Source organism: Anarhichas minor, unplaced genomic scaffold (genome assembly GCF_050575085.1).
Source record: "Anarhichas minor isolate MPS153535 unplaced genomic scaffold, ASM5057508v1 ptg000025l, whole genome shotgun sequence".
NCBI lineage: Eukaryota > Metazoa > Chordata > Actinopteri > Perciformes > Anarhichadidae > Anarhichas > Anarhichas minor.
In genome coordinates, this window is record NW_027466471.1 from 1,425,149 (window position 1) to 1,451,537 (window position 26,389).

At 44.3% G+C, this 26,389-nt stretch overlaps 3 protein-coding genes across 7 annotated transcripts in view; 1 reads left to right on the forward strand and 2 right to left on the reverse strand.

Moving 5' to 3' along the window:
* LOC142957454 (beta-1,3-galactosyl-O-glycosyl-glycoprotein beta-1,6-N-acetylglucosaminyltransferase 4-like) lies at window positions 1–4,811 on the reverse strand. 3 transcript variants are annotated; one of them, XM_076099299.1, is made up of 3 exons: window positions 4,745–4,811; window positions 3,375–3,445; window positions 1–3,077 (listed from the first exon to the last, which is right to left on the reverse strand). In XM_076099299.1, exon 3 carries the CDS (start codon window positions 3,074–3,076, stop codon window positions 1,787–1,789), a length of 1,290 nt encoding a protein of 429 aa, XP_075955414.1. In that variant the 5' UTR covers window position 3,077; window positions 3,375–3,445; window positions 4,745–4,811; the 3' UTR covers window positions 1–1,786. The 3 variants fall into 3 exon arrangements, with proteins under 3 accessions (XP_075955414.1, XP_075955412.1, XP_075955413.1); XM_076099297.1 differs by lacking the exon at window positions 4,745–4,811 and adding an exon at window positions 3,702–4,017; XM_076099298.1 differs by lacking the exon at window positions 4,745–4,811 and adding an exon at window positions 3,547–4,017.
* On the reverse strand, window positions 4,486–20,415 carry LOC142957453 (ankyrin repeat domain-containing protein 31-like). Of its 3 annotated transcripts, XM_076099293.1 has the most exons (13): window positions 19,899–20,023; window positions 19,356–19,567; window positions 13,600–13,881; window positions 12,982–13,143; window positions 12,723–12,865; window positions 11,828–11,992; window positions 10,631–10,762; window positions 10,436–10,529; window positions 10,124–10,220; window positions 8,301–8,865; window positions 7,323–7,463; window positions 5,558–5,672; window positions 4,486–4,936 (listed from the first exon to the last, which is right to left on the reverse strand). In XM_076099293.1, exons 2-13 carry the CDS (start codon window positions 19,384–19,386, stop codon window positions 4,785–4,787), a joined length of 2,079 nt encoding a protein of 692 aa, XP_075955408.1. In that variant the 5' UTR covers window positions 19,387–19,567; window positions 19,899–20,023; the 3' UTR covers window positions 4,486–4,784. The 3 variants fall into 3 exon arrangements, with proteins under 3 accessions (XP_075955408.1, XP_075955410.1, XP_075955411.1); XM_076099295.1 differs by having other exon boundaries at window positions 15,858–20,415; XM_076099296.1 differs by lacking the exons at window positions 10,436–10,529; window positions 10,631–10,762 and having other exon boundaries at window positions 11,833–11,992; window positions 19,356–20,414.
* The window catches only part of LOC142957452 (3-hydroxy-3-methylglutaryl-coenzyme A reductase-like), a 12,073-nt gene continuing 3,945 nt past the window's right edge, over window positions 18,262–26,389 (forward strand). Inside the window, exons 1-16 of the mRNA XM_076099292.1 lie at window positions 18,262–18,397; window positions 19,412–19,589; window positions 20,465–20,576; window positions 20,677–20,764; window positions 20,857–20,941; window positions 21,040–21,145; window positions 21,682–21,788; window positions 21,876–21,995; window positions 22,076–22,236; window positions 22,920–23,176; window positions 23,261–23,427; window positions 24,261–24,455; window positions 24,570–24,728; window positions 25,571–25,728; window positions 25,844–25,949; window positions 26,059–26,229. Of these exons, the coding sequence (XP_075955407.1) occupies window positions 19,425–19,589; window positions 20,465–20,576; window positions 20,677–20,764; window positions 20,857–20,941; window positions 21,040–21,145; window positions 21,682–21,788; window positions 21,876–21,995; window positions 22,076–22,236; window positions 22,920–23,176; window positions 23,261–23,427; window positions 24,261–24,455; window positions 24,570–24,728; window positions 25,571–25,728; window positions 25,844–25,949; window positions 26,059–26,229 (2,157 nt within the window). The 5' untranslated portion in view covers window positions 18,262–18,397; window positions 19,412–19,424. The remainder of the gene's footprint in view (window positions 18,398–19,411; window positions 19,590–20,464; window positions 20,577–20,676; window positions 20,765–20,856; window positions 20,942–21,039; window positions 21,146–21,681; window positions 21,789–21,875; window positions 21,996–22,075; window positions 22,237–22,919; window positions 23,177–23,260; window positions 23,428–24,260; window positions 24,456–24,569; window positions 24,729–25,570; window positions 25,729–25,843; window positions 25,950–26,058; window positions 26,230–26,389) is intronic.

Consider the following 26,389-nt stretch of genomic DNA (forward strand, 5'->3'; position numbering starts at 1 on the left):
TAAGAAGAACCATACTTTTATTCAGGAATACAGAAACCGTCAGAAATCACAACCTTTCAATATCGATCCCAACTTTTTTTTTTACATCAGTTGCTATCTTCATCACAAAGAAAAAACACGGAGCATTTCATTAAGCAGAATACATGAGAACAGCATGAGTCTTTGGTATTTCTACTCTCGATATAAAAGCAGTCTCTGGAATCATATTCAAGATCAACACGGACACTATTCGGACGTGACATCGAGTAGCAGCTTGCTTTTAGGACGGCATTTCCCTCAAATAACCTTCTTTTTGACAAAGGCACTTTTTAAAGGCTGATTAAATGCCTCGTGCGATCGGGGAAAGTTGCAGACTGACAATGATTACAACGAATGAAATGATGTGGAAAGGCTGTTAGGTATCCTGCGGGGACAGAATTGCATCATGTTGAAGAGGTGGAAAGACAATTTCAATCCCTTAGCAATATCGCATTGTAAACAGAATTCGTTAAAAGTCGAGCAATCAATATTTAGAAATATTAGTCAAATGTCCCATTTGAATAGAACTCATTCTGAAGAACAATCTCATTCACAGTGTTAAAATACTGTCGATTATTGAGGCGGTGCCTCTCCGTATAGTGTTCGGTACTAAAGCAATTCGACCTTATCGGTTGGCTGGAGAAATCTTAATCTGCAAAGTAATTAGAAGCCATCAGAGAAATGTTCAGTGTTTTCCAATGAAATATGCATTAGAGGCTAACGAAATGAAAATACCAGCCCAGTCCTCAGGAAACATGTTTTATATTATACTTTTTCTGCAAACCACGGGGTGCGTTGAATATCAACGTTTCTGGACCAAAAATATGTTCCATAAATACCTCATGTGTCAGCCTCGTATTTTGCCGGCAGAAACGCACAATGCTCCGTGATTGACGTTGTGAAACGATTGGTCAGGTTTAGGCAGCAACATTACCTGGTCAAGGTTCAGGGCTGCCGGTGTTAGTCAGCGTAAACGATGACGTCGACGCTGAAAATGCGTTAAGATCAATAATTTCATTCGCCGCATGTTGTTTTTTTTAAATCTTTTGTTGCTGCTAAATGCACTCATGTTATGGTGATTTATGCTGCCTTGTTGAAAAATGCTTTAGAGTCTATTGATTTCTGATTACAAACTGGTATGAGCACTGTAAGAATATCAGGAGCATTTTGATACTCTATTACAAGATCTTTATTTTACAATGGCATAGCCTACAGTTTGTCAAAATTAAATGAACTGATCAATTCAATTTTTCTTAGAGGAAAATTAATCGTTCAAATTAATAGACTAATCGGTAAAATAGTCAATTAGAAAATGTGTCGTTAGTCGCAGCACTATGAAGGTCAGACAGAGATCACGGTCAATGGTCAGATAATGACATAACAACTTAACGAGAGGATTTTTGGTTTCACACAGGACATGAACTGTGGTCTCTTGTGTGAAAGTCTCATGTTTGCCCCTTCTCATTATACCACATAACATTCAATAACTGTCGCTCCATATACTCCACTTGCTCGGACCGAATGCAAAAAATCCGTATCCGTGTTTTCATAGAAACATATGCTGCCAACATGTTTTCATGGCGACTGGGCTGAATAGGTAGCAGAGGCTAATAAAAGGAAAACACTCAAGAAAAGTGCCTGCGTCTCAAAACCTGTGCTTCAGTACAATGATTGAGGAGATGTCCTTTGATGTCATTTTGCACCTTTGCCGAACAACTGAAATAAATACTAGAACCACTCTCTCCTCCTTTCCTCTTCCCTTTCAGTATCATGTTTGCACATACTTTCGTTTCTCCATCAGCTTCTCCTCCAAACACTTGATGAGGATCGGGTCCACTTTGGGGTCAAATTTGTTGGCGAACCAGTGGCCGTAGTTGAGGAGCCAGCGGAGCTCGGCCGCTCCGTAGATGCAAACGCTCCGCATGTGTGCACCCGTGCAGGCCGGGTAAAGGTTCCCCTCTAAATAGTTCCATTTGACGAGTCGCGTCTTACTCCTCAGATCGGTCACGTCGGCCTCCGACCTGGGAATGTGTCCGGGCACCCCGGGGACCCTGACGAGGGTGGCCCAGAAGTGTTCGTCTGGTGAGTATGTGTCGGCGGACCACGCCAGAAAGTCCTTCGCCACCGGGCTGCTGCTGACGTGATCGACGAAATCGCGCGACAGGACGAAATACGCGCTCCCGATGAACATCTCGATACCGTGTGGGGGGACCTCTTTGACCGCCGCGGTCTTGACGGGAATGCGACGGTACTCGTAAGGCACGTTCTTCAGCTCATGCCGGAAGCCGAACCGCTTTTTCTTGAGTTCGCTGGGCCGGCTGGACTCCAGCATGTTGCTGCCGTTGAGCTGCTTCAGCTCCGCGACCAGTTCGTGGTTTGCCTTGAGAGGGAAGTCCTGGCCACACAGGTTGATGACATACCTCCACTTGACCTCTGACCTCAGCAGGTCGGAGAGGCAGTTCAGGTCGGCGTTGAGCCTGCTGATGTGCGCGTACTTCACCGACTCCAATTTCGAGGCGATAAACACATTCGGAGCACACCGGCCCAGGTTCTGAACGGCCTTTATGAACGCCGGGGAGGACTTCTGATCGTAGTGGATGCAGTAGACGTTGTGAGGCGCGTAGATGGCGTGAAGGATGCGCTCCACCATGGGTGCATTCTTGTGCACCACCAGGGAGTAGGCCAACGGGAAGCCCCGCTCCGCCTCCGACACCGGGACTTCATCGTAACCCCTCGTTCTGATGAACGCCTGACAGTCTGAAGTCAAGGTCACCGTGCTGTCATCGTCCACGTCGACGATGGCCTTCCGTCTGATGGCGAGAGTCTTGCCTATCTCCACCGGGTCCAGATCGTAGACGGCGGTGCAGTTGATGTCGTACCTTTGCTTGTTGAGTCCGGAGAGGGCGGCCGTGATCCCGTAGGGCTCGATGTAGACGCCGTCCCTCACCGTCACTTTGATGTGGACCAGCTTGAGCAGACAGACCGCCAGCAGAGACAGAGAAAACAGGAAGCATCTGTGTCTCAATCTATGTGTGTAGTGGGCACATCTTATTTTCATTCTGGAAACAAAAGGGGATAAAAATAAAAGGGAAAACAATGAAGGTATTGTAAACTGTAATACACGTTTAGTTATCTTTACATTTTTTGTTTGACATTCTTTGAGCAGTTATCTACAACGTAGTAAATAATTTAGGATTATCAGGACATAGCAATAGAACTGTATTTCCCTATTAAATCTTATAATCTACTTCATGAACATATTCGCTTCACATCTGACATGCAACTCTTCAGATCTGATAGTTGGGTTACATGTTATTAAGTTCATGCTTTGCAGAAGCTCCTTCTGTTCCAATTACCTTGCTCTCTAAAGTTGTCGTTGAGCGGCTCTCGTGCCATGCAAACTTCTCCCGCAGTTCCGCACGAGGACCTGTAATACATTTTTAAAAAAGAAGAAAAAAAACACACATTTAGTGTGAGGGTAAAAAAAGCAACACGGGGCGCTGTTGAGTTCGTGTCCGTGTTACCCACCGGACAGTCTGAATAACCGTACGTTCTTCTCCGGGAGGAATCACATGATGAGGCACATTTGCCGTACAACCCTCGAGTCTCCCCTGAGACACTCCGGTAACGTTGCCTTTATTACGGTGCCTGATTAACGGCGCGCGAGGGAGCGGACGACTTACCACACGCGCAGAGCAAAAGTGCCGAGCGGCCGAGATTCCTCCCCCCCAGCTTCAGTCTGCTATGTCCGGGGCTCCATCGCGGACTGGAGCGACTGTTCGGAGGAGAAGTGGGGGGAGTCACATATTGGTTGTCCTGTAGATCTACTGTCACTCACACGGAAGGCAGTATTTGCTCTCACGTTTCTTTTGTTGTTTTTGTTGTTTTGTTTGGAGGAGTGACCACTTTAAATGTGCACGTGGTTACTAATCACCTCGATGATACAGTAATTCATTTTTTGATTTAATCTATAAAACCCTCAAGATTCCTGCTCATTTCCCGTCCAAAACCTTGTGTTCTCTGAGAATAAAGTGTATTTTTGATGGAATCAATTGTGATATTATGAGAAAAAAGTCGCAATTTCATGAGAATAAAGCACTAAATATATTGGGACAATCGACCCTGCTGTGGATGGTGTCCCCTTCAGTCCAGCATATAGTTGAGAGAAGCAGCTGTTTGCTGCTCTTAGTCAGAGGTGGGGAAGTAAACAGAAAGCATCAGTGAAGCATCCTGAGTCGGAAAACAAATATTAATTCTGTCATTATTTCCAGCAGTGGCCCTCATTACAACTCTGCCTTTGTGTTTCTCTTCTTTTCTCTCTAAATTGAGTCTTTTAGAGCAGCTTTACTGATCCAAATGGTTGCTAGGAACAACTCATTAGACGTTGCAACCAGGGACATCCCTACCTACCAACATCCTCCCCTCTGTACCAAACCCTCCAGCTCAGACCTTTAGCCACACACCAAATCAACAGTGATCTCTTTATTGTTTCGGGTTAACGCAATTCATAAAAAAAGATCACATTTGATGCAAAAAATCCAAATACTACACGTGTCTGAGGCTCAGATACACTTGAAGTGAGTGAGGGAACAGAGTTTAAAGTACAAACACAAACCAGTGTAATGTGGGAGAGAGATAAATGAATACGCTGAAACACTTGATGGATATGATCACTCTGTTGTACCCACAATGAGTGATTATACATGAGTGAGTGAGTAAAACTCACCAAGTTAAACACTCAAAGCAAACAGTTGTGGACAGGATGATTACAATAATTCAGTGCTCCAGTCCTCAGACTCTGAACAGTCTCTCTGCAGCTTCTCCCAGTAACGGTCCATCACAGCATTTGGCAGCAGCTCCTCGTCGTCCACCAGATGGATGATCTTGATTCTCATTAGACGTCTCAGGATGGCTGACTCTGCACAAAACACATTCAAAACCATGCTTTTATATATGAAGTCCCTAAAGAACAGAAAATCTACAGTTCATTTTAAAGGCACAGTGTGTGAGTTTTTAGTGGCATCTAGTGGTTTGGGGCAGGTCACAACCAACTAAACACCCGGGGCCCATTTCACACCAGGTTTCGGAACGCATCCCTCTCTTCGGATAAAATAAAAAGGGTAAAGGCTCTCTCTAATGCCAGCGTCCGTTCTGGGCTGCTGTAGAAACATGGCGGTGAAGGACGACCCGCTCCCTATAGGTATAAATGGCTTTTTTCTAAGCTAAGGAAAACATCAACGATTCTTTGTTGCAATTACACGCTGATTAAAACAGTAATATATATGATATTCAATAGCTGCCAATAACCCCCCCCCCTAAATGGTCCACACTGTCCCTTTAATGAGGCTGTTTTGAAACAGTGCTGAGAGAATCTCCAGGTGGGAGATGTACAAGGCGGCCGATTAATTATTGACACAGAAAAAGCCACGCTTCAGTGGCCGCCACCTCTTTACTGCTCTGAAGGAAATGTCACAGGCGGGATGCGAGTGGAAGTGGGGCCAGGGGGGGGAACCATGTCATGTATACGGGAACAACAGACCTGTGGTCAGCCCCTCCGGTGAAGACCCGGCCGACCCGTGACGGGTCTGCGGCTCGTCTCCCTCGGCCTCCGTGTGCAGCAGGTAGTGAGACAGAGGTCTGTCGGCGAACATCACCTGAGCAAACAGAGGGAGGAGGTCATCACAAACACCTTTTAACGACGCTGACATGTCCGTTTGTCAGCGATGACTTATTCAAGAGAGTGTCATGGTGTCCTGAGGGGGGATATGTGAACCCTAAGGGGGCTATCGGGTGTCTTTCAGCAGCACTCTGGTTCATGCAAACATTGAGCAGGCCTCCGTAGAGCCACGCTGTATTTAATTTACTCAAATCTAATGATGGAGGAGGAGGAGGAGTGTGTGCTGGTGCACAGCTCCACGGTGAACACTCAATAATTTACAGCCTAATGCTGAGTCTTGCCCCGTCTCCACAGACCCCTACTGGCAGGCAGGAAACAGCAGCCACATGAACCTTGATCCACATCGACGGAGTAGGAAGGAAGACGGTCCGACTCTCACGAGTCAACTAAATCATGCTGCATTCACAACTTATGGAAGTGACACAGAAAAGGGCAGCTTTTAATATCGCACATGCAGTGTGTTTTACCGTACTGCTCCAGCTTATGACCTGCATTGTGAATTTTGTTTTATTCTTGCTATCTGAAAGTTTTTTTCGGGTCACTTGGGAGGAAAACTGGTTCTGCTGTCTGAGTCCTGTTAACGTCCTGCTGTTGAAGGCCCAACATTTTCTGATTTTGCTGCTTCAAAATAAAAGCTTTTAATCAACAAAATAATGGGGGTGTTTTACTGTGAACATTTTCACAGTAAATTAAATGTGTTTATCTACCTTGTTAAGGCTGCTCCTTTGACCACAAAATAAGAGTAATCTCTATCAGATCAGCCGAGCTCCTCAAAGAAAAGACAAGAGTAACCACCGCCTCAGCTTGTAAACACTTTGTAATGACTGGTTATGATAAGTGCTATTACCGACTATTGTAAACATTATTATTGGCCCTTTACTCTCTAATCATGCAAATATGCGTGTATGTTTTGAAGGATACGGCTGTGTTATTCTCTGTGTTTCTTACTGTAACCATAGAGACCGCCTCTGTTCCTCAAAGCTTTGTCTCTCAGCTCATTGGTTCCCACTGAAGACGTAACAAATCACAAATCTATAGTTTCATTTCTGAAATGAAGTTTGGTAATTTCCTAAAACAGCTGCTCACTGTGGTTTCTTAACAGAAGTTAGTTAGATAGTGCATGTGTGAGGGACTATTGTTTTTGCAGCGGACTAATCCACATCGAGTGAAAACAAACTACAGTGTGTGTGTGTTCACGGCGATGAAGGAACACGTCAGCCAGGGCAACAGTGTGGCTCATTAATGTGTTTTAGTAGTTTTGGGAGAACAGTGGAGCTCTACGGCCCAGAGGAAGACTCAGGGTTAGGGCGTTTCAAAAATCTAATTTTAGTCCTGAGGGCGGTGCTGAACTGAAAGAGTTTCCTGTGGGAACATGAAGGGACTTTTTTTGATATGATTGTGAGAAAGGTCACAGAAACATTTTGGTTCACCCTTTGGACAAGATGAATATCCAGAGCAAATACAGTGGAGGGGATCTTAAGAATCACACAGTTCATCAGGAACCTCACTGTAGTGGTCTCATGGGAACGGATGAAGCACAAGTGTCTGCCTGATGAAGATCCAACAAACAGAGTACTCGTATGTTGTGTGAGTGCAGTGGTGAGATGAAGGCAGCCCGGTGTCTAACCTTGTCCCAGGCGTACGTGGAGCTAACGGGGATGTTGTTACCGAGGATGGACTCCAGCCAGCGCTCTGGAGCCCGGTGCGTCTTGCCTTTGCTGTCCTTTATCGAGCCATCTCCCTGCACGTGAGCGAGGTGCCGGAGACCCTGCGGGCGCAAAAGGGGAAGAACACGCTGTTTTCTGGAACGAGGACAGCGACGCCGGCAAAAAAATTGCTTGCCGGCCGTTGCCGTAACACACATATGCTGTAGCCATGTTGGGTGACCAACACAAATCATGCAACAATCAAATGTCAAAATCATTTTTAATGGACTTTGGTTAACGTTCCAAAAGTAACAGATGTTGTCGATATGTATGTTAAAGGTGCTATATTCAAAAGTCAGAGCATTGATATAGCAGCCCTATATAATTATATATATATATTGATATAAACAACCCTTTTTCTATGTAAAGATATAACCTGAGCAGAGAAGGAAGTCACTCTCCCTGTGTGTGTGTTGTAATCAGAGCGTCTCTGTGCTTTGTTGTCGTAGCCGGTCCGGCCGCGTGTGCATGTGAGCGTGCACCACTGGTTAGCTCACGGCCGCCGCTCTGCACCGCTCTGCACCGCTCTGCACCGGCATCGTCATGGAAGCGTAACGCCCACCCCGCGGTTCCCCCTCTCTGGTAAACACCGTTAGCGCTGTCAGCACCGTTTAGCTGTTGTTAGCGCTGTCAGCACCGTTTAGCTGTTGTTTGCGCTGTTGTTTGCGCTGTTAGCACCGTTAGCTTCCAGTCACTCCGTTGGGAGCCGTATGGAGGCAATCCCTCAATCACAGATATGCTCTGAATTTCAAATTTAACACCCTTAGACATGAAGAAAATGTAACTTTTCCTATAACTAGGAAAGACATTCTGTTAAATTAGTTCAGGTGTGTTTGGAGACAACTCTAAAGAGAACAAGCTGTAACACGTGGGGTTCAATGAGAAGAGCTTTGCCTCACCTTCAGCAGCAGCTGGAGAGCACCTCCAGACGGCATGACTCCCCTCTGTATGAGCTCAGAGAGCTGCGGGCTGTTGTCCTCAGCTTGCGTCTGTATCAGCGCATTGTTTCCTTTCATCTGAAAGCTGACGCGGCGTGAAGTATTTCCTGCTTGTGTGGCGCTGCTCTGGCAGCCACTGGCTTTCTGTTTCGGCACATCGGTGCGTGTGGCATCCTTCTTAAGCAGAAGGGTCAGCGGAGGAGCAGGAGGCCTGGGCACCGAGCGGCCCCTGGCGCCGCTTGGAGGCGTCGATCTTACCGCACTGGTCTGTGTAACTGGCCTGTGGCGTTCCCGACCGTTTTGATCACAGCTGTGTGCTTCCCCAGCTGTAGAAGCGGCTGGCCACCTCACTACACTGCTGCCTCCGTGGTTGGGAGGCTGCGTGGAAAGTCTGGCCTTCGCGGTGACGTACACCTCCGCCAAACGGATCTGCACCTGCAGGAGCTCCACCACGGTCCTCTGACGCGAGGCTAGGGACGCGAGCTGACTTTTCAAGAGGCGTTGCAGAAGGCAGCCGGGCACACTCCTGCACGGAGAAACAAACAGCGCTGATGTTAAGTGGTGTTCTGGCACAGTGGTGAAGTCCTTTCAGACCTTTATTGTCCCACCAGAGGACAATGAAGGCAGTTTAGAAAACACAATGAAACAATGTTTTTTTTTAAGACAAGGATCTTAAGATTTCTTTATCAGTCCAATTTCAATATTATCACCATTTGCAATGATCTGATAATGAATTACAATGAATTTACGAATTCATAATTTATCTAATTTGTCTAATTAATAAATCCCCATATTAACACCATTATGTAAACCACTTTTTAGAAGTAGAAGTGAGTGTGAGCCATAACTGTGGACTTGTCTGAGCTCAAACTGTCACTCTGCTGTGAAGCTGCGTCAGCATATATCCTCAGATATCAGTTATGTTTTAAGAGGGACATTAAAAATATAATCAATAGGAATGTCCAAAAGTAAGATGAATTGCAATTGCTAAATTATGATTGAGTCTTAAAATCATAAAGAAACTCTGTTGTAATGTGTTTGATCCTAGTGCAGCTATCGGCGCAACTCTTTCTTCTTTTGGTGTTTTAACACGCTTAGGTAGAAAGGGTAGCTTCTGCATCTTTCAGCCATGTTTTTGTGTCTAGCTGACTAATAGGGCCGGTATTGCAGGAGAACAGGCTGTAATGTGATCGCTCGGGCATCTCCTCACTGTCAATGAACGTCGACTACTAATGTCTGACAGCATTATGAAAAGGACACAAGATCATGGGTAGTTAGGGTCTAGGTTGAAAAACAAACTGTGACGTTATTAAAAGGTGCTTTTTGATACTTTGTTTTGTTTTAGGGTCCAATTGCTGAGGCCTTTCTTTGGGCACGCTGTCCAAACATTTTATTTTTCCACTTAATTACTTACTTTCGACTAATAAAAACGTATTTAATTTGACTGAAATCGTGCTCTATAAATAAGATGTATTATTAGTATTATCTCTAAAGAGTGACTGGAATCCATCCATATACTTCTATCAACCTGGAGCATTTTTTCAGGGTAACATAACTTTAATAATAATAAAAAAGGGCAGCTTGGGGTCTGACAGCATCATCACTGGGCACTTTGAGAAAACATTATTGCAAACATGCGATATAAACTTCTAATTATTTAACGTGGCCATACTAGTGTGCACTACGAGTAGTGAACTTTCACTTCTATCATTTTGCCAGGTCGCGACGCGACATCTTTTGCTGCCGGCTCACAAAGCTTCACCTCAAGTCAACGATGAACTGACCGGCATCTTTGCGCCAGAGCATCCTTCTCCAGTTGCTGTTTGGTGAGCGCCTCGATCAGCACCTTCTGGATCTGTGTGAGAGCGGCATGATATCGGCCTGAAAAACAGGAACAACAAATCCAGCATCTGTCCTGTGCTCTGCTTGAAACCAAGCTGACAATGAATTTACACGTCATCTCATTTGCATTAGCGTTACCAGCTGGATATGCTCTGATCCTTTTGGCTAATTACGGTGCCCACTTCTCTTTGTGTGCCTTTCAAACATTAATATGTAAATGGTGATCATCGCGGCTGTCGGTGCAGCTGCTCTACCTGCATCCTCCGGACCGGTCAGAGGCCACGCGGATATTTCTGTTTGTTTCCTCCCCACCTCCTCCAAAACCACCGTCAAGGTCTGTGAATGACGCTGCAAGAGAAGGACGGCGTCACGTGATTGAACCTGTGCCGTAAATGGTTGAGTCTTGAGACTCGAGTCGAAAGGCCTTTCGGAGTGCAAAGAGCTCTCACATCGTCGGCGGTGGAGTCTTTCCTCCCTGGCTGAATGTCACCGGGCTCCCTGGCTCTGCCTCCGTCACCTGAGTGTCTGGATGCCACGTTCGCCGTGTCACTGCGGCTGAGCCAGTGAGCCTCTGAAGACGCGTCACCTGAAAGAGTCCCACACTCATGACCTGAAATCAGCACTCTAAGATACTTCTGAGTCCTCAGGTTTCCTATGCTTAGAATAAACAACAGATCCAACGCAAGTTACACATCGATTTATGCCACAAGTTGGAGCAGTGAATGTCAACTTGTTGCCAAAAGTCGTATTCTGTAGTTAGGTTGTCCGACTTTAATGTGTCAAGTAGGAACGTTCCTAATATTTCCCTGATGTTTAAACAGGAGTTTAAACTTAGAAGTCTAAAAGTAAGAAACAAATAACCAATAACCACATTATAAATGCTGAAATTTAAATCAATTTGACCCCAGTGTCTGCTCTGGTCGACCGGTTAGGAATGCGTAAATAAATATAAATATATTAAAATATAAAAATATTTTTTGTTTCATTCGTTTTTTGTTTGCTTCATTATTTTGGTTTTCTTTGTCTTGTTGTCGGATTAGAGAGAGAGCAGATCCTTAGTCCACACTCCTGATTAGCGGGTGGTCGTACTGCACCCGAAAGCATTTTGCCAACTGCCATTAAAGGCAAAAGAAGAAGAAGAAGGAAACTCATGACGAGGTCAGGACGCGTCCAGCAAACCGGTCGTGACTAAAAGGAGTTCTCCACTGACGAGCTATGTTTCCAGTATCAAACGCTCACCTCTGCAGGCCTAAAAGGTTGCGATGTAGTTCAAGGTTTTCTCTGCAAAATAAGGTATCAATACATCCAGACACTTCTTAAACTCCTCTACCGACATTAGCAACGGGTTACAAAAATGTGGCTGCTTCTGTTTGTCACTAGCACAGTTGGCTGTTCATATTTGTTGCCTGCAACTATTGTGAGCAAACTTAGTTGCTGCTGTGCTTCCAGACGAAACCAGAAATGTTTCAGAGCCACCTTTCAGTGCTGCAGGAGGTGAGTGTTTGATACTCTAAACACAGTCTTTCAGTGGAGTATAACCTAAAGGTGCAAAATGCATTTGCTCAGCTGCCGCTTGCAACGTATCATATGTCCCGTGTGTCAAAATGAAAGGCTCGGATCACATCTGTATGGAATGTGTGAGGTAGGTCACCTGGTGGTCTGTGCCGTGCAGGTGCCTGACATGGAACAGAAGACACTGAGAGAGAGAGCAGCTCTTTGATGTCCTCCTCCTCCGCCATGTCCAGTGCATTGAGGTCGGCCCCGTTCCTGTCGCTGGGGTTTGACCCGTACTGGAGGAGGAGCTTCACTACCTGCACAACACACACGCCAAGTCACAAAACCATGTCAGTCATATACAGTATATATAATAAAAAAGACTCTATGAAGTAAATGGTCCTGTGTTCACTGGAGCCATCCAACAATGGTAGCTCTTTCTTTACGAATTCCAGGAAGTGATTAATGTCATTAAGTGTTCTGGCTCAAAACCGCAGCTGATGTCACAGCTGGCAGTCTAAAGTCAAAAAAAGTCCTCTTGCCCATTCCGACTCATGCTGAAAAAAATCACTGCTGTTTCTGATTTATGCCACACACACTGCAGTGGAAAGTACATACCTAAAAAAAGACACTTTCGCATCGGCTTCACTCTGCAGAAACGGAGGTTGCCGCCTGGGTGTAATATTTGATGAACCGCCAGCGAGGACTGTGGTCTAAGAAGAGTCATGGTTTGGCATCGCTTATACTTTTTTTGGGATGGACATATTTGCATACTTGGTATCTAAGCATGCAAATATGTCCATCCCAAAAAAAGAGAAAGAGAAAAGAGGCAGAGATAAGGATAAGGAAAGAAAATAGACACTTCTTTTTGTCTTTGTAAAACCCCAGGGGTGACTATTTAAGGAAGACAAGAGAAAACACTGAGTTACCAAAGCTTGGCAAGTCTGAAAGCGATGCCAGGACTTTGACTCTCTGTGGGCAGGTGGGAAGTGTTGCTGAAAACTACCCTCTACATCTTAAAAGTTTAATTCAGAGTTTCTCCGTCACCTGATTGTATCCAGCGTAAACGGCGTCATGCAGGGGCGTGACGCCATCGAAGCTTCTGACATGAACGTTAGCTCCGGCCTTCAGCAGCTCCTCGACCACCGCCTCGGTGCCGAAAGCGGAAGCCTCGTGGAGAGCCGTCCAGCCTGCCAATTAAAAGTCACCAATTACCGATGAGAGTGGCTTTTGTGTTTGACGGTTAATCGTTGTTTCATGAGTAACGGACATGTCGGAGCATCGAAGTGTGTGAGCTGTGACGGACCTGCGTTGTCCTCCGCGTTGATGCTGATCCCGGCTTGAATGAGGGCTTGGACTTGCACCAGGTCTCCTCTCTTGCACGCTTTGTGCAGAAGAGTCTCTCCCTTTCCATTCCTCTTGTTGACTTGTATCTTGTTGGGGAGTTTCACACATTGCCAGACCTTTGCTGCAGATGCAAAAAAACAATAATCAAGATCTGTGAAATAAATTTAAAGTATAGACATGACAAATCAGAGGACGAGGTCCTTTCAATTACAGTGGTCATACTTTATACATGTGAATGTGACTTTTTTCTTCTTCTTCTTAATATTACTACCAGATGCCAAAATATTTTTTTTACAATAAACGTCCTCGTTATTTCACAAAATCAACATATCTCATTACAGCAAACTTCTCGTTATAACGAAAGTCTGTGTGTTATTATAACAACAAACTTCCATATGGTGCTGAATATTAACGTATCGAGTAGTAATGACAAATATGTCATAATAACATGGAAATATATTCTCGCTTGAGGAAGACTAAAATTACAGTTCTCGTCATAAAAAGAAACTGCCGAGATCCGTTGGCAGCGACACGCTGCTGTAAACGGACGTTTCCGTAGTTTCTAACTCACAATTACCTGATTGAGATGTAGGATCAGCACGGCCGGCTGCAGACTGGGCACAGCTGGGTATCCCTGACTCAGGCGGGTTGAGTCGATTCATCTCCGTCCCCGCTTCCTTTTCCTGCTCTTTGTTGCCAAACTGTGAATCTAAATCATCGATCTCCATGTCCTCGGGCACCCCCCTGCTCTGCAAGTTTATGTGATCGCACAACAAGCTCACGGAGTCGTCGTCCGAGCTCGACGCATCTCCGTTCCTCCCGTGCTCCTGATTACAGCTGTCAGTCATCTCCGGAATGTCTACGGACGACATACAGACACACACACACACATACAGGGGTGACAGTCACATCGCCATTTTAATGCCATTTTGAGCAACTGCACCTACATAATAGAGATGCCCCGTTATTATCAACATATGTGGATCATTTCATTTTGTAATATTTTATTGATGCTAATGATTATCTTTGATATTTGCTCATAACCAGACCTCATAGCGTGGCTAACACAGGCCTTTCAGCGCTGCTCACTGCCTTATGTTCTCTGTTTTCACAACCTTCATTTGCTGCTCAATATCTTGTCTCCAGTGGAAGTAGCTTGTTTATATTGTTGTATGATAATGGGGGTGAAGTGAATGAAGACTGTGTTCAGCTATTGGACAGCCACTAGAGGGGGTGGAAGTGACATTGCTGAGGCCACGGTCAGTTTCTGATTTAGATTTAGAATTGCGGCTGTCTCGAAAAGTGGTGCATCTTTTTGACTCTGCGAAAAAAAATAGATTTAAACTCACTATTAGTTTGTAAACTGATTACATATAAACTGTCCATGGTCTAATGTATTTACCTGAACAGAACTTATGCATTATGTTGTCACCAGCTGCAGCTACAATGTACCATCAGACCCACCTGGTGGTTAAAAAAAGAATTGGTGCACTTCTTCTTTCACCTCCAGACCTTCAAAACAATTCCTGTTCTGTGATATACAGTACAGGAATTATAAGTAAATAGCAAAGCTAAAAGGATTCCCTGAAGGACTTTCATATTAAAGCTTTGAATGTGATCTCATTTCTGTGTGCATTGCTCCCAGATGAGCATGTTTAAATCACCACACTAACCGCTGGTTCAATGCTGCTTTAATAACACGTTTACAAAAAATACTGTAATTTTTTACAGTATTTTTAAAGTATTTTATTATTATGCATTATTCATAGTAATTGAATAATGTAATACATACAATTCAACATTAATTTATTGATTACAAAGTCCTTGTAAATATAATTTAGTTTTCTTTTTCTTTTTTCCTTGAGTGCTAGTTTTATATAATTGTTCTATTTTATTGTTTTATTGTATATAATCTTTTAGAATTTCAATATTTCAATATATCCGTATATGAGGTACAGTCCAATGTCTTCCATTTCAGCAAACCTGCCCCTCATAATAAAGCTACACAGGCTGCTGTGAAACTAAATTAAAACTAGTAAAGCCATTCAGATGTCTTACAGCGGAATAGCTCTGCCTCAAGGAAACATTACGTGCATCAGAGGTGCAGCATCACATAGTGGTATCTTATACACATGAATCTGTAGAGAAGCTGTTAGTATGGATCTGCTGGAGCTGGAGGCTTTTATTTTTCCGACAGCCTCTTCTTATTCAGCTAAGAGTTACAGTAAGGATGCACTTATGCAGTTATGTTCAGGGGCCAACTGTCTAATTACAATATTAATATATATATACAAAAATCTGTTTCATTCACAAAGAAAACTGTCAAATTCAAATGAAAAAAAAAGACTGACAGCTTGACAAAATTATCAAAGCATAATTCACAATACTCTACTGCCTCCCCTGTTTATAAATACAATTAAATACAACGGGGCTCACCATTTACAGTAAGGTTAAAGGTCACAGCTACCATTAGCTTAGCTATACAGTCAGCTAGCAACTTTTTTGTAACAGCTAATGATAAGCTAGCTGTCAAAATATGAACCCAATTAAAACTAAAAAGTCGGCAAATGTGATAAACCTTTGAGGCGGCATTTTCTCCTCAGGTCACAAAGTGTTTGGCAGTAACTAAAGATACCCTGTGCTGCTTTACCCTACCCTAACCAACATGACAGTAACTTCTTGTAACGTTAGCCTAGCTTTAGCTGGATGTTACTAATGCTATTTTCTTCATGCTAGTAAGCTAACTTTACCTTAATGATGAAGAACAACAACAGAGAAACTCGGGCTTTAACATTACCACCGTTATAACAAGTATTGTTTTAGGTCTGTTATTACCTGTCTAAATAAGGTTGGGTATCGATATCCTTCTTCTCTGTGAGGTTCCTCTTCTTCAGAAAGGACTTCAAAGTGAGAGAGGGGAGGTGTAGCAATGATGGGACAACTGTGGCGCGAAAACACAGCACAAAGTGCGGCGCATGCGCTGATGCTGTGTCTCTGTGGGTATACGTCCTTTCCCAAAGGCTTTCTTTAATGTCATACATTACAGTGAACGGATGAACTTCAGTTCATAATGTCAAGACAACACATAACGCACTTATGTTAGTTTAAAAAAAGTTAGTCAAGACAGAAATAGCTAAGTATTCACATCCTTTACTCAAGTAAAGGTAAAAGAAGCCATGTATACAATGTTAAGAAGGCCTACAGAAGTATTGGCAGTAAAGTGTACTCAATGTAAGGTATCACTTAGTAAAATGGCCCCTAGTTGTGTGATCATATTATTTATTAACTATTCTAGCTGGTCAAAGTGGAGCTACATCATACAGTAAACTACTTTACTGTCATCTATAACCTTGTATTATATTGTTTTGTACGCTTCATAAAATCTGAAACTAACGTGGTGGAGAAAAAGGTTTCAATATAGGCCGAGCTCTATAAAGCATAGGCAGATATAGGCCTGAACAGATTTTGGTTGACAATCATTAAAATGCATATAATACATTCTAGACCTGAAGACCATTATAGCAGACATTTACATTACACAATAAAGCCACATATTATTTATTGGCTATTTAATGGCTTATTTCCATTGTGATCCCCTGATGGTGCAAATACAATATCCATCCAGTAAAAGAACCAACATAAAACTTTGCGCAAGGTCCCTATTGTTGAGAAACTATTCACATGCCATTTCTTCATAGTCTGCTTTGACCAGTTCTAAAGATACTGGAAGCAAATCCATTCCATACTGCAGCCGTGTTGTGGTGGAGAAGAAGTACCGTAATTTATTAATCAGTAAAGTATTTCAACATTTTGTTCAAATAACCTGTTGAGTAAATGCACTTATTGACTTTGTTGCACACAAGAAACCAGGCTAGATGGCAGAAATCAGATAAATCAATGAATGGACACTATTATTGATACTCTCATGATGTTTGTAGATCAAACTGCTTATCAGAGGGAATCATTTGTGGCCTGATGGGGGCACCAGAGTAGAGGTACAATCTTAGGAATCGGCCTCTTGGAAATGTCACTATCCACAGCAAATCTAATCCTCATCCCATTAATCATGTCACTATAAAAGCGGTTAAAATGGTGTCTTAACTGTGGAGTGGACCATGGACAGACAGACAGACAGACAGACAGACAGACAGACAGACAGACAGACCATCCTTAGGCTCCACTGCTGGCAGTGCAACAAGCAAATAAATATAATATATCATAACTTCCGTCAAACAGCAGGAACCTCACTAAATTTAAGCCAAAATTGAGCAATAGGCTGTGTATTTGTTTATTTTTTTACAGGGATATTTAATAAAATTAATAAATAAAAGTATTTTTGTTATTTTGGACCATCCAATGTAGTGGGTTACAGTTATATCCCGTCATGTGTACAGACTTTGAAAATGGCAGGGTCAACTTTGTTTGTTGGATCAGCTGTATAGTTACTGAACAATCTGTTCAGCCTTGATCCTGAATCGCTCAGATTTTGTTACGCCGTGAACAAAACCGAACAAAACCGACTGTATGGGAAATGTTGGGGAGAATCCCATTTAAATGTCAATGTGTACTTTGAAAAGCTCATTTCTTTGGAGCTTTGTAGAGGAAAAATGTGCATATAGGTTGTAAAGATGTATAATGTAGGCTCTAACCAACAATGTGTAGTCCAATCTGAAAAATACAGCTATAACATGATGCCCAACATTAAAATGTGAAATAGGACCCTAATACCAGTAGGCCTAGTTCCTTTGATCCCAGAAAACATGCTTTGCATTCAGGAGAAGAATGTATTGAACACCCTCACACACTCTCATACCTCTATTCCATATCCATACTATTCCTCAATTTTTATTAACAAATGTGTAACCTATACACAATTTTGTAAAGTTTGATGTAGGCTAACGTGAAAAGAGTAAAAGCCTAATTAACTGAGTAACACAGCTGCGACTTTACGTGACAAAACCGCAATATAATAAGTAAATAAATGAAAATAAAAAAACGTAAATTAATGTTAAACTACTAATCTATGAAGCATCAATACATTTCAGGAACTAGCCCACTCCCTCAAACGCTATAGGCTCTCTGTGCAACCTTCAGAGTGTGAGTGGTGGCGAGATTAGGCGTCTCTCTGTAGCCATGCCCCCATTGCTGCTGTCGCCTAGGAAACGGGGCGTGGACTAACGCGCTCGCGGAGCAGGTGACGGACGTGATTGGCTGAAGTGTCGGATGATGTCGAAGCGTGCCATCGCTCCATCGGCGGAGGAGAGTCACTCCGTGCGTCGGCGAGACCCGGCTGTCTGTGCTCCACACCGGGAAGCAGGAACCTCGTCGCCGCCGCCGCTCCTCTCTCTCAACCACCACTGTCCGACCCGCTCAACGTGAGTAAAGCTTAACTCTTCATTCAAACATTGTTGTTTTATGTTGGGAATGGGCCTGCAAACGTTCAAGACTGAGCCTATAGCCTGTGAGTTACGTCAAAATCTGACAGTATAGCCGCAACAAAGCCGCTCCGCTACCGCAGACAGCGGAGATAGACTCTACGGGAGACAGACTCAAATAAGCGATTTAAATCACCAGTATGAACCAATTGCAGCATTTATTGATGTTCCCCCCCAAAATAGGTCATATCGTAAATTTAAGAAACGGCGTGGAGTATCCGCGCATTCATGTAATGAATATTAAGCTTAATATTATGGGGTTTCTCTTTAGGGAGTGATTCGCGAGAGTACTTTTTTTTTCAGTGCTCAGGGGCAATATTAGGCTACGTAATTGACGCAGTTTAAATGATGTAGGTAGGCTGTAAAGTAACTTAAAAAATAAAAATCAATTACTGGCGATAAAGGTACAGGGGAACGCCACCTAAATTATTATTATTATTATTATTACATTATTACAAATAATTACAATTATTACAAATTATTTATTATAATGTTATTTCCATGGCATAGGAAAGTTCAATCAATATCTGTGAACATCAGTCTCTCTCTCAATGAAAACACAAAAGTCTCAAACTCATTTGATCTCAAATATCAAGCCCGGAGACAACAACGATGGGCTGATTTCTATTTTCTCTGATTTTTTTAATACCCAAATGAGCTTTAGTCTATTGTATTTGGGATATTAAAAAATTAGATTTTTCTAAATAGTTATAATTTTTTTGAAGTTGGTTCCTCCTTGTTTGGCCATTGGAAATAATTTCAGGCTTTGGTGAGATGTCCAGCTAGTCTGCTTTTGGCTGTGGGACATAGTCACCCTAGCATGTGTCTGTGTATGAGTTGTCTGGTCTCATGGTTCTACCCACTACACACTGTAATATCACTATCGATGATCACTCACCTGTTGTCATGTAAAGGTGTCCAGCTGACATTACTCCTCTTGTGTTATTTATGCAGCCCTGTTGCAACCATGCTGACCCGTCTGTTCCGTATGCACGGCCTCCTGGTGGCCTCCCACCCCTGGGAGGTGATCGTTGGCACGGTCACCCTCACCATCTGTATGATGTCCATGAACATGTTCACCGGTAACGACCAGATCTGCGGCTGGAACTTCTACTGCCCCAAAACAGAGGAAGTGAGTGAACGACGTCATCGGGAGGAAGTCTGTTATCTGTGCTAGTGCATCCACCACACAATGTAGAGTAGGCCACCGCTTAAAAAAAAGCCCCAGGACTGTCCTCCCACAGATTATATGTCACACTTTAGTAGTGACAGTATATAATAATAATAATAATAATAAAAAACTTAATTTATATAGCCCTTTTCAATGCAACGGTTACAAAGTGCTTTACAAGGTAGACATGGCAGAGAAACAATGTATGAGGAAAAAAAGCAAAATAAAACAATATCAAATAATGAAGAAAATAAAAGTACTTCTACTAACCTCTCAGCTCCGACATAGTACCCTTATCTCTATTAGAAATGAATATGCATTGTCATGACCAACAGCTATTAAGCCTGCAAAACATAATGCATATTTAGCAGCGGTAGAGCCATAACTCAAAGGTGTCAACTAGCTGTTTCCCCCTGTCTTAAAGGGCCAGTGTGGAGCATCTATTAAAAAAACGTTATATATTATTTATAACTATGTTTCCATTTGTGTTTGATCAACTGAAACTTTGAGTTATTGTGTCTTTGTCAGCTTAAAATGAGCCCATCATATCTACATAGGGAGCGGTTCCTCTTCACGGAGTCTGCCATGTTTCTACAGAAGCCCAGAGCGGACAAACTAAACACTGGCTCTAGGGAGAGCCTTTCACGTTTTTACATTACCTGAAGGCCACCGTTGTTCTCCGTAGCATTAGCGATAGACACACAAGTGGTATCAATCTGAACATCTAAGTCTGAGCAACAAAATGTCCAACTAGTCTTCCACTGGGGATTATCCCTGACCATACATTTCTGATAAACATCTGTAACCTTGCCACTAATTTCCCTCTCTTTTTACAGCAAATTCTGAGCAGTGACATCATCATCCTCACCATCACGCGCTGCATCGCCATTGTCTATATCTACTTCCAGTTCCAGAACTTGAGACAACTCGGTTCTAAATATATTTTAGGTAAAATATTGATGTGCACCTACGATGTTTATACGATGCCGTGGATCTTCTGGCTGTAGCTAGATGTAATCTGAAATCCACCTGATTTACTCTCTTGCAGGCATTGCAGGCCTTTTCACCATATTCTCCAGCTTCGTATTCAGCATAGTCGTCATTCACTTCCTCGACAAAGAGCTCACAGGCCTCAAGTAAGGGCGCACTTCTGCATGCATACTGTCCTTTCCTCACCAGCGTCTCTGTTAAAAACACTCCAGCTCATTGTTTCTGCTCTGTCCTCCAGCGAGGCCTTGCCGTTCTTCCTGCTTCTCATCGACCTCTCCAAAGCGTGCGCCCTCGCCAAGTTTGCCTTGAGCTCCAGTTCTCAAGTATGAAGAAAAAAAATATCGACTCATCATATTGCACACATTTGACATGAAATCCAACAGTAGCCCTGACTGGTTTCTTGTACGTTAACTTCTTTCAGGATGAAGTGAGGGAAAACATTGCTCGTGGCATGGCGGTACTGGGACCCACCTTCACTCTGGACGCCCTGGTGGAGTGCTTAGTGATCGGAGTGGGGACCATGTCAGGTACTTGCTGCCATTGAGAGTTTTCCTTGTGCTGTTACACCATGACATCACTGTTGGGTGTGTCAACCAGACAGAACAATGACACTGTTATGTTACTCTTTAACCCTCTGAACCTCAGGCAGTTTCAGGGCGTTTTTCTGCTCCTGACACAAACGTGTCACTTGAAGCCTGACTAAATGGATTTGATGAAATATCACTACTTTGAGCTTTGATTTGGTTACGTTTCCTGACGGAAGCGCACATGATGCGTTCAATGGCCGTTGGGAAGTTGAAATTCCGATGATAATGTCTGTTTTTACAGTGCCAGTCTATAATAACTGGTGTAATTTCGGCGTTTAAAAAAACAAACATATAACATGCTTTTTGGGGGGCTTTCATTAACACGTGAGTTACAACACTGGAATTGTGTGTTCAGCACTTTTGAGAGCATGTTTCCACTGGATGCAGTTACTGAGCAGTGGCTTTGTGATTTAGTCACTCTGGTGATATGGCCGCCACCTCTCCTGATGCCTGAGTATCTGTCTTGTGTCTTTCAGGCGTGCGGCAGTTGGAAATCATGTGCTGCTTTGGCTGCATGTCTGTCTTGGCCAACTACTTCGTGTTCATGACTTTCTTCCCAGCGTGTGTCTCCCTGGTGCTGGAGGTAAGGATGCAGTTTTTCATTGTATGCGTGTACATGTATGTGTGTGTTAATGTCAGTTTTTTGACTGTGTGGCCTTTGCTTGTGCAGTTGTCCCGCGACAGTCAGGAGGGCCATCCCATCTGGCAGCTGAGCCACTTCTCCAGAGTCATGGAGGAGGAGGAGGACAACAAACCCAACCCCGTGAGCCAGAGAGTCAAGATGATCATGGTAACACATCTCTTCCTTTGTTTCCGTCTTTGTTTGCATTTCAACACGAGCGTCATTTCTGATCTCTGCTCTGCGTGCAGTCTCTGGGCCTGGTGATGGTTCACGCCCACAGCCGCTGGATCGCCGAGCCCTTGTCCATCAACACCACAGTGGGCGTCCCACAGATCGGCATGGAGCTGGACCACCTCTTGCCCAGGAGGATCGAGCCAGAGAGACCACTGTGGCACTTCTATCTCACCAGGTGAGGCTAGCGATATGCTACCCCGACTTTCCTGCAGTGCATTGTCATGCGTGTGAAAATAGATGAATGCTATGCATGAAAAGTGAAACTAATGCGGAAGTGCCTTAAACCGGCATTCTCTCTACTGACCAGCAGGGGGCGACTCCTCTGGTTGTATAGAAGTCTATGAGAAAATGACGTCACTCATACGACGTCTTCTTATATAAATCTATATACGTCTATTTTATGCTTCCACACGACGTAATAAAGCTCATGAGTAGAGGAGACTGTATATCAGGATGTGGAAGTAAGAAGAGGTCAAAACTCCAGCGACACTTGTAGTATATAGAGTATAAACTTAATCAACATAATAATGACAGTGATTTAACTACCTCTTATATTTCATGATCTCTTGATGCCACTTAATTATCTCTTAATTATTTCCAGATAGGGAACTACTCCCATAATGACTTTTCATTCTGACACGGACACCATGGTGTCTGGAAATTGCACATGGTCCGAATATAAAGAGACATTTAAGACAATAGTGGCGACGATGTTGGAATGAAGCTTTTATCTCAACAGTCCCTCATGATATCTGGACCAACATCAAAGTGTATATTTTAAGATACGAGACCAAGGCCAGTGTTGGCTTTTGAAATCAACTCTAAGACGACTCGTTATTGTGCCCCTCCCCCCTGCAGGATGATCACCATGGACATAGAGCAGGTGATCTGTCTGGCCTTGGCCCTGCTGCTGGCTATCAAGTACATCTTCTTCGAGCAGACCGAGATGGAGTCCACTCTGTCGCTGAAGAACCCCATCACCATGTCCGCCCCGGCCCTGACCCCCCGGCGGCCCGCCGAGACCTGCTGCAGGAAGGAGCCGTGCCCTCCCCGAGCCCTCGCCCCCCCCGCCCCGAGCGCTGCTGCCCCGGCGCCTGCCAACAAGGCGGAGAGAGGTGTGTGTCTGATGGCGGTGATGACGCCGTACCAGATGTGACTTGTGTCGCGCTGTGGTCTCCAACTCTGCCTTGTTTCCCTAGATGAGGTGATCCGACCCTTGTCCTCCCCGGCCGCTGAGCCCCGGCCGAAGAGCTTCTTCGTGGAGGGGGATGAAGAGGAGGAGCATAAGTCTGAGACGGATCAGCCGAGCCTCCCCCCGATGCCCAGAGAGCTGAACGAATGCGTGGCCATCATCAACAACCCCGAGGTGAGACATCGCCACGGCCGATAACTTGTGGCTCACATGAATGGTTACGTCACACCTGGCCCACCTCCCAGCTCCCTAAGGTGTCTTGTGCCGGTTGTCGAGACACGTCCCACTAATAGGACTGCAGGGTTCGAGGCAGTTTGTGTGATTTAACTAGGTTGTAATGAGCTCAGTCACTCCACTCTCTCTCCAAGGCTGAGCCAATTAGAGCGTGACGCCAATAGAAAAGACACTTGCTCTGATTCCGCCGGCTCCCTGTGGCCTCACATACTTATCGGTCCACATCACATGCAGGTTTATTGAAATGAAAACTGCTACAAAATGGGCTGAAATCACCTCAAATGAATAACAGAGATAGCTCATAAATATATGAAAAGTGAATTTGCTTGTACGTAGGCCTATAAATGAATATATAACTCCACTGTAGCTTATGCCAACATAGAGAATTTTATTCTATGTCTATCGATCTCCTCCGCTGCGCGTCAGCACCCGGGACAGCTCCGCAATGACACACACACACACACACACTCTATCACACAACCAACAGTGCTATCCGTCTGAGAATAACTCTTCATATTTCATGTTGATGCGTATTGAATAATGTGAGATTACTGTTCCTTATTTCATGAGTTAAGTATCCTGGAGTTTTGTTTCGTCGAACCTTAAAGTCCCAGTGAAGTGTAACTCTGGGCGTCTTCAGCGTCTGCACTGTCACATATTCTCCAGTGAAACGTAATTTTGGAGCAGGTTCCCGTAACAAGAAGGATTTAAATCAGTTCCTTCACATTTGATTGTACCGCTAAAAAGTGGGCATGCATGACTGTCTCCTGCAGCTGGGGGCTCGTTTCCTGAGTGATGCTGAGGTGGTGCGGCTGGTCAACTCCAAACACATCCCCGCATACAAACTGGAGGCCATGATGGAGAAACCAGAGAGAGGAGTGGCCATACGTAGACAGATGATATCTGCAAAACTCCCCTCCCCTTCTGCGCTGTCCACCCTGCCGTACACCGACTACGACTACTCCAAGGTGAAGGCACACACACGCACACACACACACGCACACACACATACACACCCAGGACCACCTGCAGGGATCTGTGTCGCCCTCTGCTTCCTGTTTGACAACGTTTCTGTTCTCCAGGTTATAGGCACCTGCTGTGAGAATGTGATTGGCTACATTCCCGTACCAGTAGGCGTGGCCGGGCCGCTGCATCTGGATGGGAAGCAGTTCCAGGTTCCCATGGCAACCACGGAGGGCTGCTTGGTTGCCAGCACCAACCGCGGATGTCGAGCAATCGCTGTGAGTGTCAGATATATTGTTTTCCAAAGACCCAGATAGTACCAGGGTGGACAAAATAATTGAATCAGTGAGGAGAGATGAGGCCACTTTTATTCACATTTGACGTTTGACAGTTATCTTTCTCACAATTATTGTTGTGGAGTAGTAGTGGTGCAGAGTTCTTGAAATATTCAATTCAATAACTTTGACACATTACGCAACTGTTGACAAAATGTTACAATTAACTTTCATGAACTGAAAAAACACCGTGAAAGGGTTAAAGTTTTCAGACGAAAACGCGGACAACACTGTGGTTGCGACCTGTCAATCACAGTAGCCCCGCCCTAAAGCATACCCTGCTTTATGGTCTATTTGACTCTAAATGGACCATAATGTACGAAATGAACATCATGCTGTATTGAAGAAGACTTGAAACTAGAGATTGAGACCATAAACTCATGTTTACAATGTTTACTGAGGTAATAAATCAAGAGAGAAGTAGAGTCATTTTCTCATAGACATACAATACAACCAGAGGAGTCGCCCCCTGGTGGACACTAGAGAGAATGCAGCTTTAAGGCACTTCAGCATTGGCTTCACTTTTCAGAACCGAAGGTTGCAGCCTGCTTGTGAACTATGACACTGTAATAGTGCCTCTAAGGGAGGAGGTCAGGATGGAGGGTTGGGTCATGGGAGACGCTGACAAATGACGGTGTGCCTTCCTGTGTTGATCATGTAGAACTTCTTTTGTGTTTGATCAGCTGTTATCAGATGCATTATTCCTAAAAACAGTGTTTCAAAAAAGAAAGTTTGTATTAATCCAGAATTTATTCTAATGTGTACTGTATCTGATTTGCGGTCAGCTGGGAGGCGGAGCCAACTGTCGTATCCTGGCTGACAGCATGACTCGAGGACCCGTAGTGAGACTGCCCTCTGCCTGCCACGCCGCTGAGGTCAAGGCCTGGCTGGAGAGCACAGACGGTTTTCAGGCCGTCAAAGAGGCGTTCGACAACACCAGCAGGTAAACCATGAAACCTGACATGGACAGAACTAGGACGCAAAGTGTGGGCTCGGTGTCCGTTGTGTGTCCACATACGTTGTTTTTGTGTGAAAGAGCTTGTGGTTGCCGTTGGCAGGTTTGCGCGGCTCCAGAAGCTGCTGGTTGGTCTGGCTGGGAGAAATCTCTACATCCGCTTCCATTCCAAGACCGGAGACGCCATGGGGATGAACATGATCTCTAAGGTAACTGTTTCAGACTGGCTATGTGTATTGTTCCACGCCGTCAGGGCGTTGTAGCGAGTCCTAACGTCCTCAACAGCCTTGTTTAAAATGATACTTGGTCTGCCTGCAGGGTACAGAGCAGGCTCTGAGCACACTGCAGCAGCACTTCCCAGAGCTGCAGGTGATTGCTGTCAGCGGGAACTACTGCACCGACAAGAAACCAGCAGCCATCAACTGGATCGAAGGCCGGGGCAAGTCTGCCGTCTGTGAGGCCACCATCCCCGCTAAAGTGGTCAGAGAGGTAGGAGGAGCCGGGAGCTTACTGTTGGTAGTTTACAAACTGTGTGAGTTCTTTACAGCCAGTAACCAATTAAAAAATGTTTTTATCTTACAAAACATTCTGCTTGAATCTGTACTTCAAAAAACTGTTTGCTCTCCGGCGTGCCGCACACAAAGGGAGG

Coding starts and splice junctions, on each gene's coding strand:
- LOC142957453 (XM_076099293.1), bottom strand. CDS start 19,386: ATGTCAGCTGGACACCTTTACATGACAACAG. Junction 13,882..19,355: donor ACACCTTTACATGACAACAG/GTGAGTGATCAT, acceptor TGTCGTCCGTAG/ACATTCCGGAGATGACTGAC. Junction 10,530..10,630: donor AAGACTCCACCGCCGACGAT/GTGAGAGCTCTT, acceptor CTTCTCTTGCAG/CGTCATTCACAGACCTTGAC.
- LOC142957454 (XM_076099299.1), bottom strand. CDS start 3,076: ATGAAAATAAGATGTGCCCACTACACACATAGATTGAGACACAGATGC.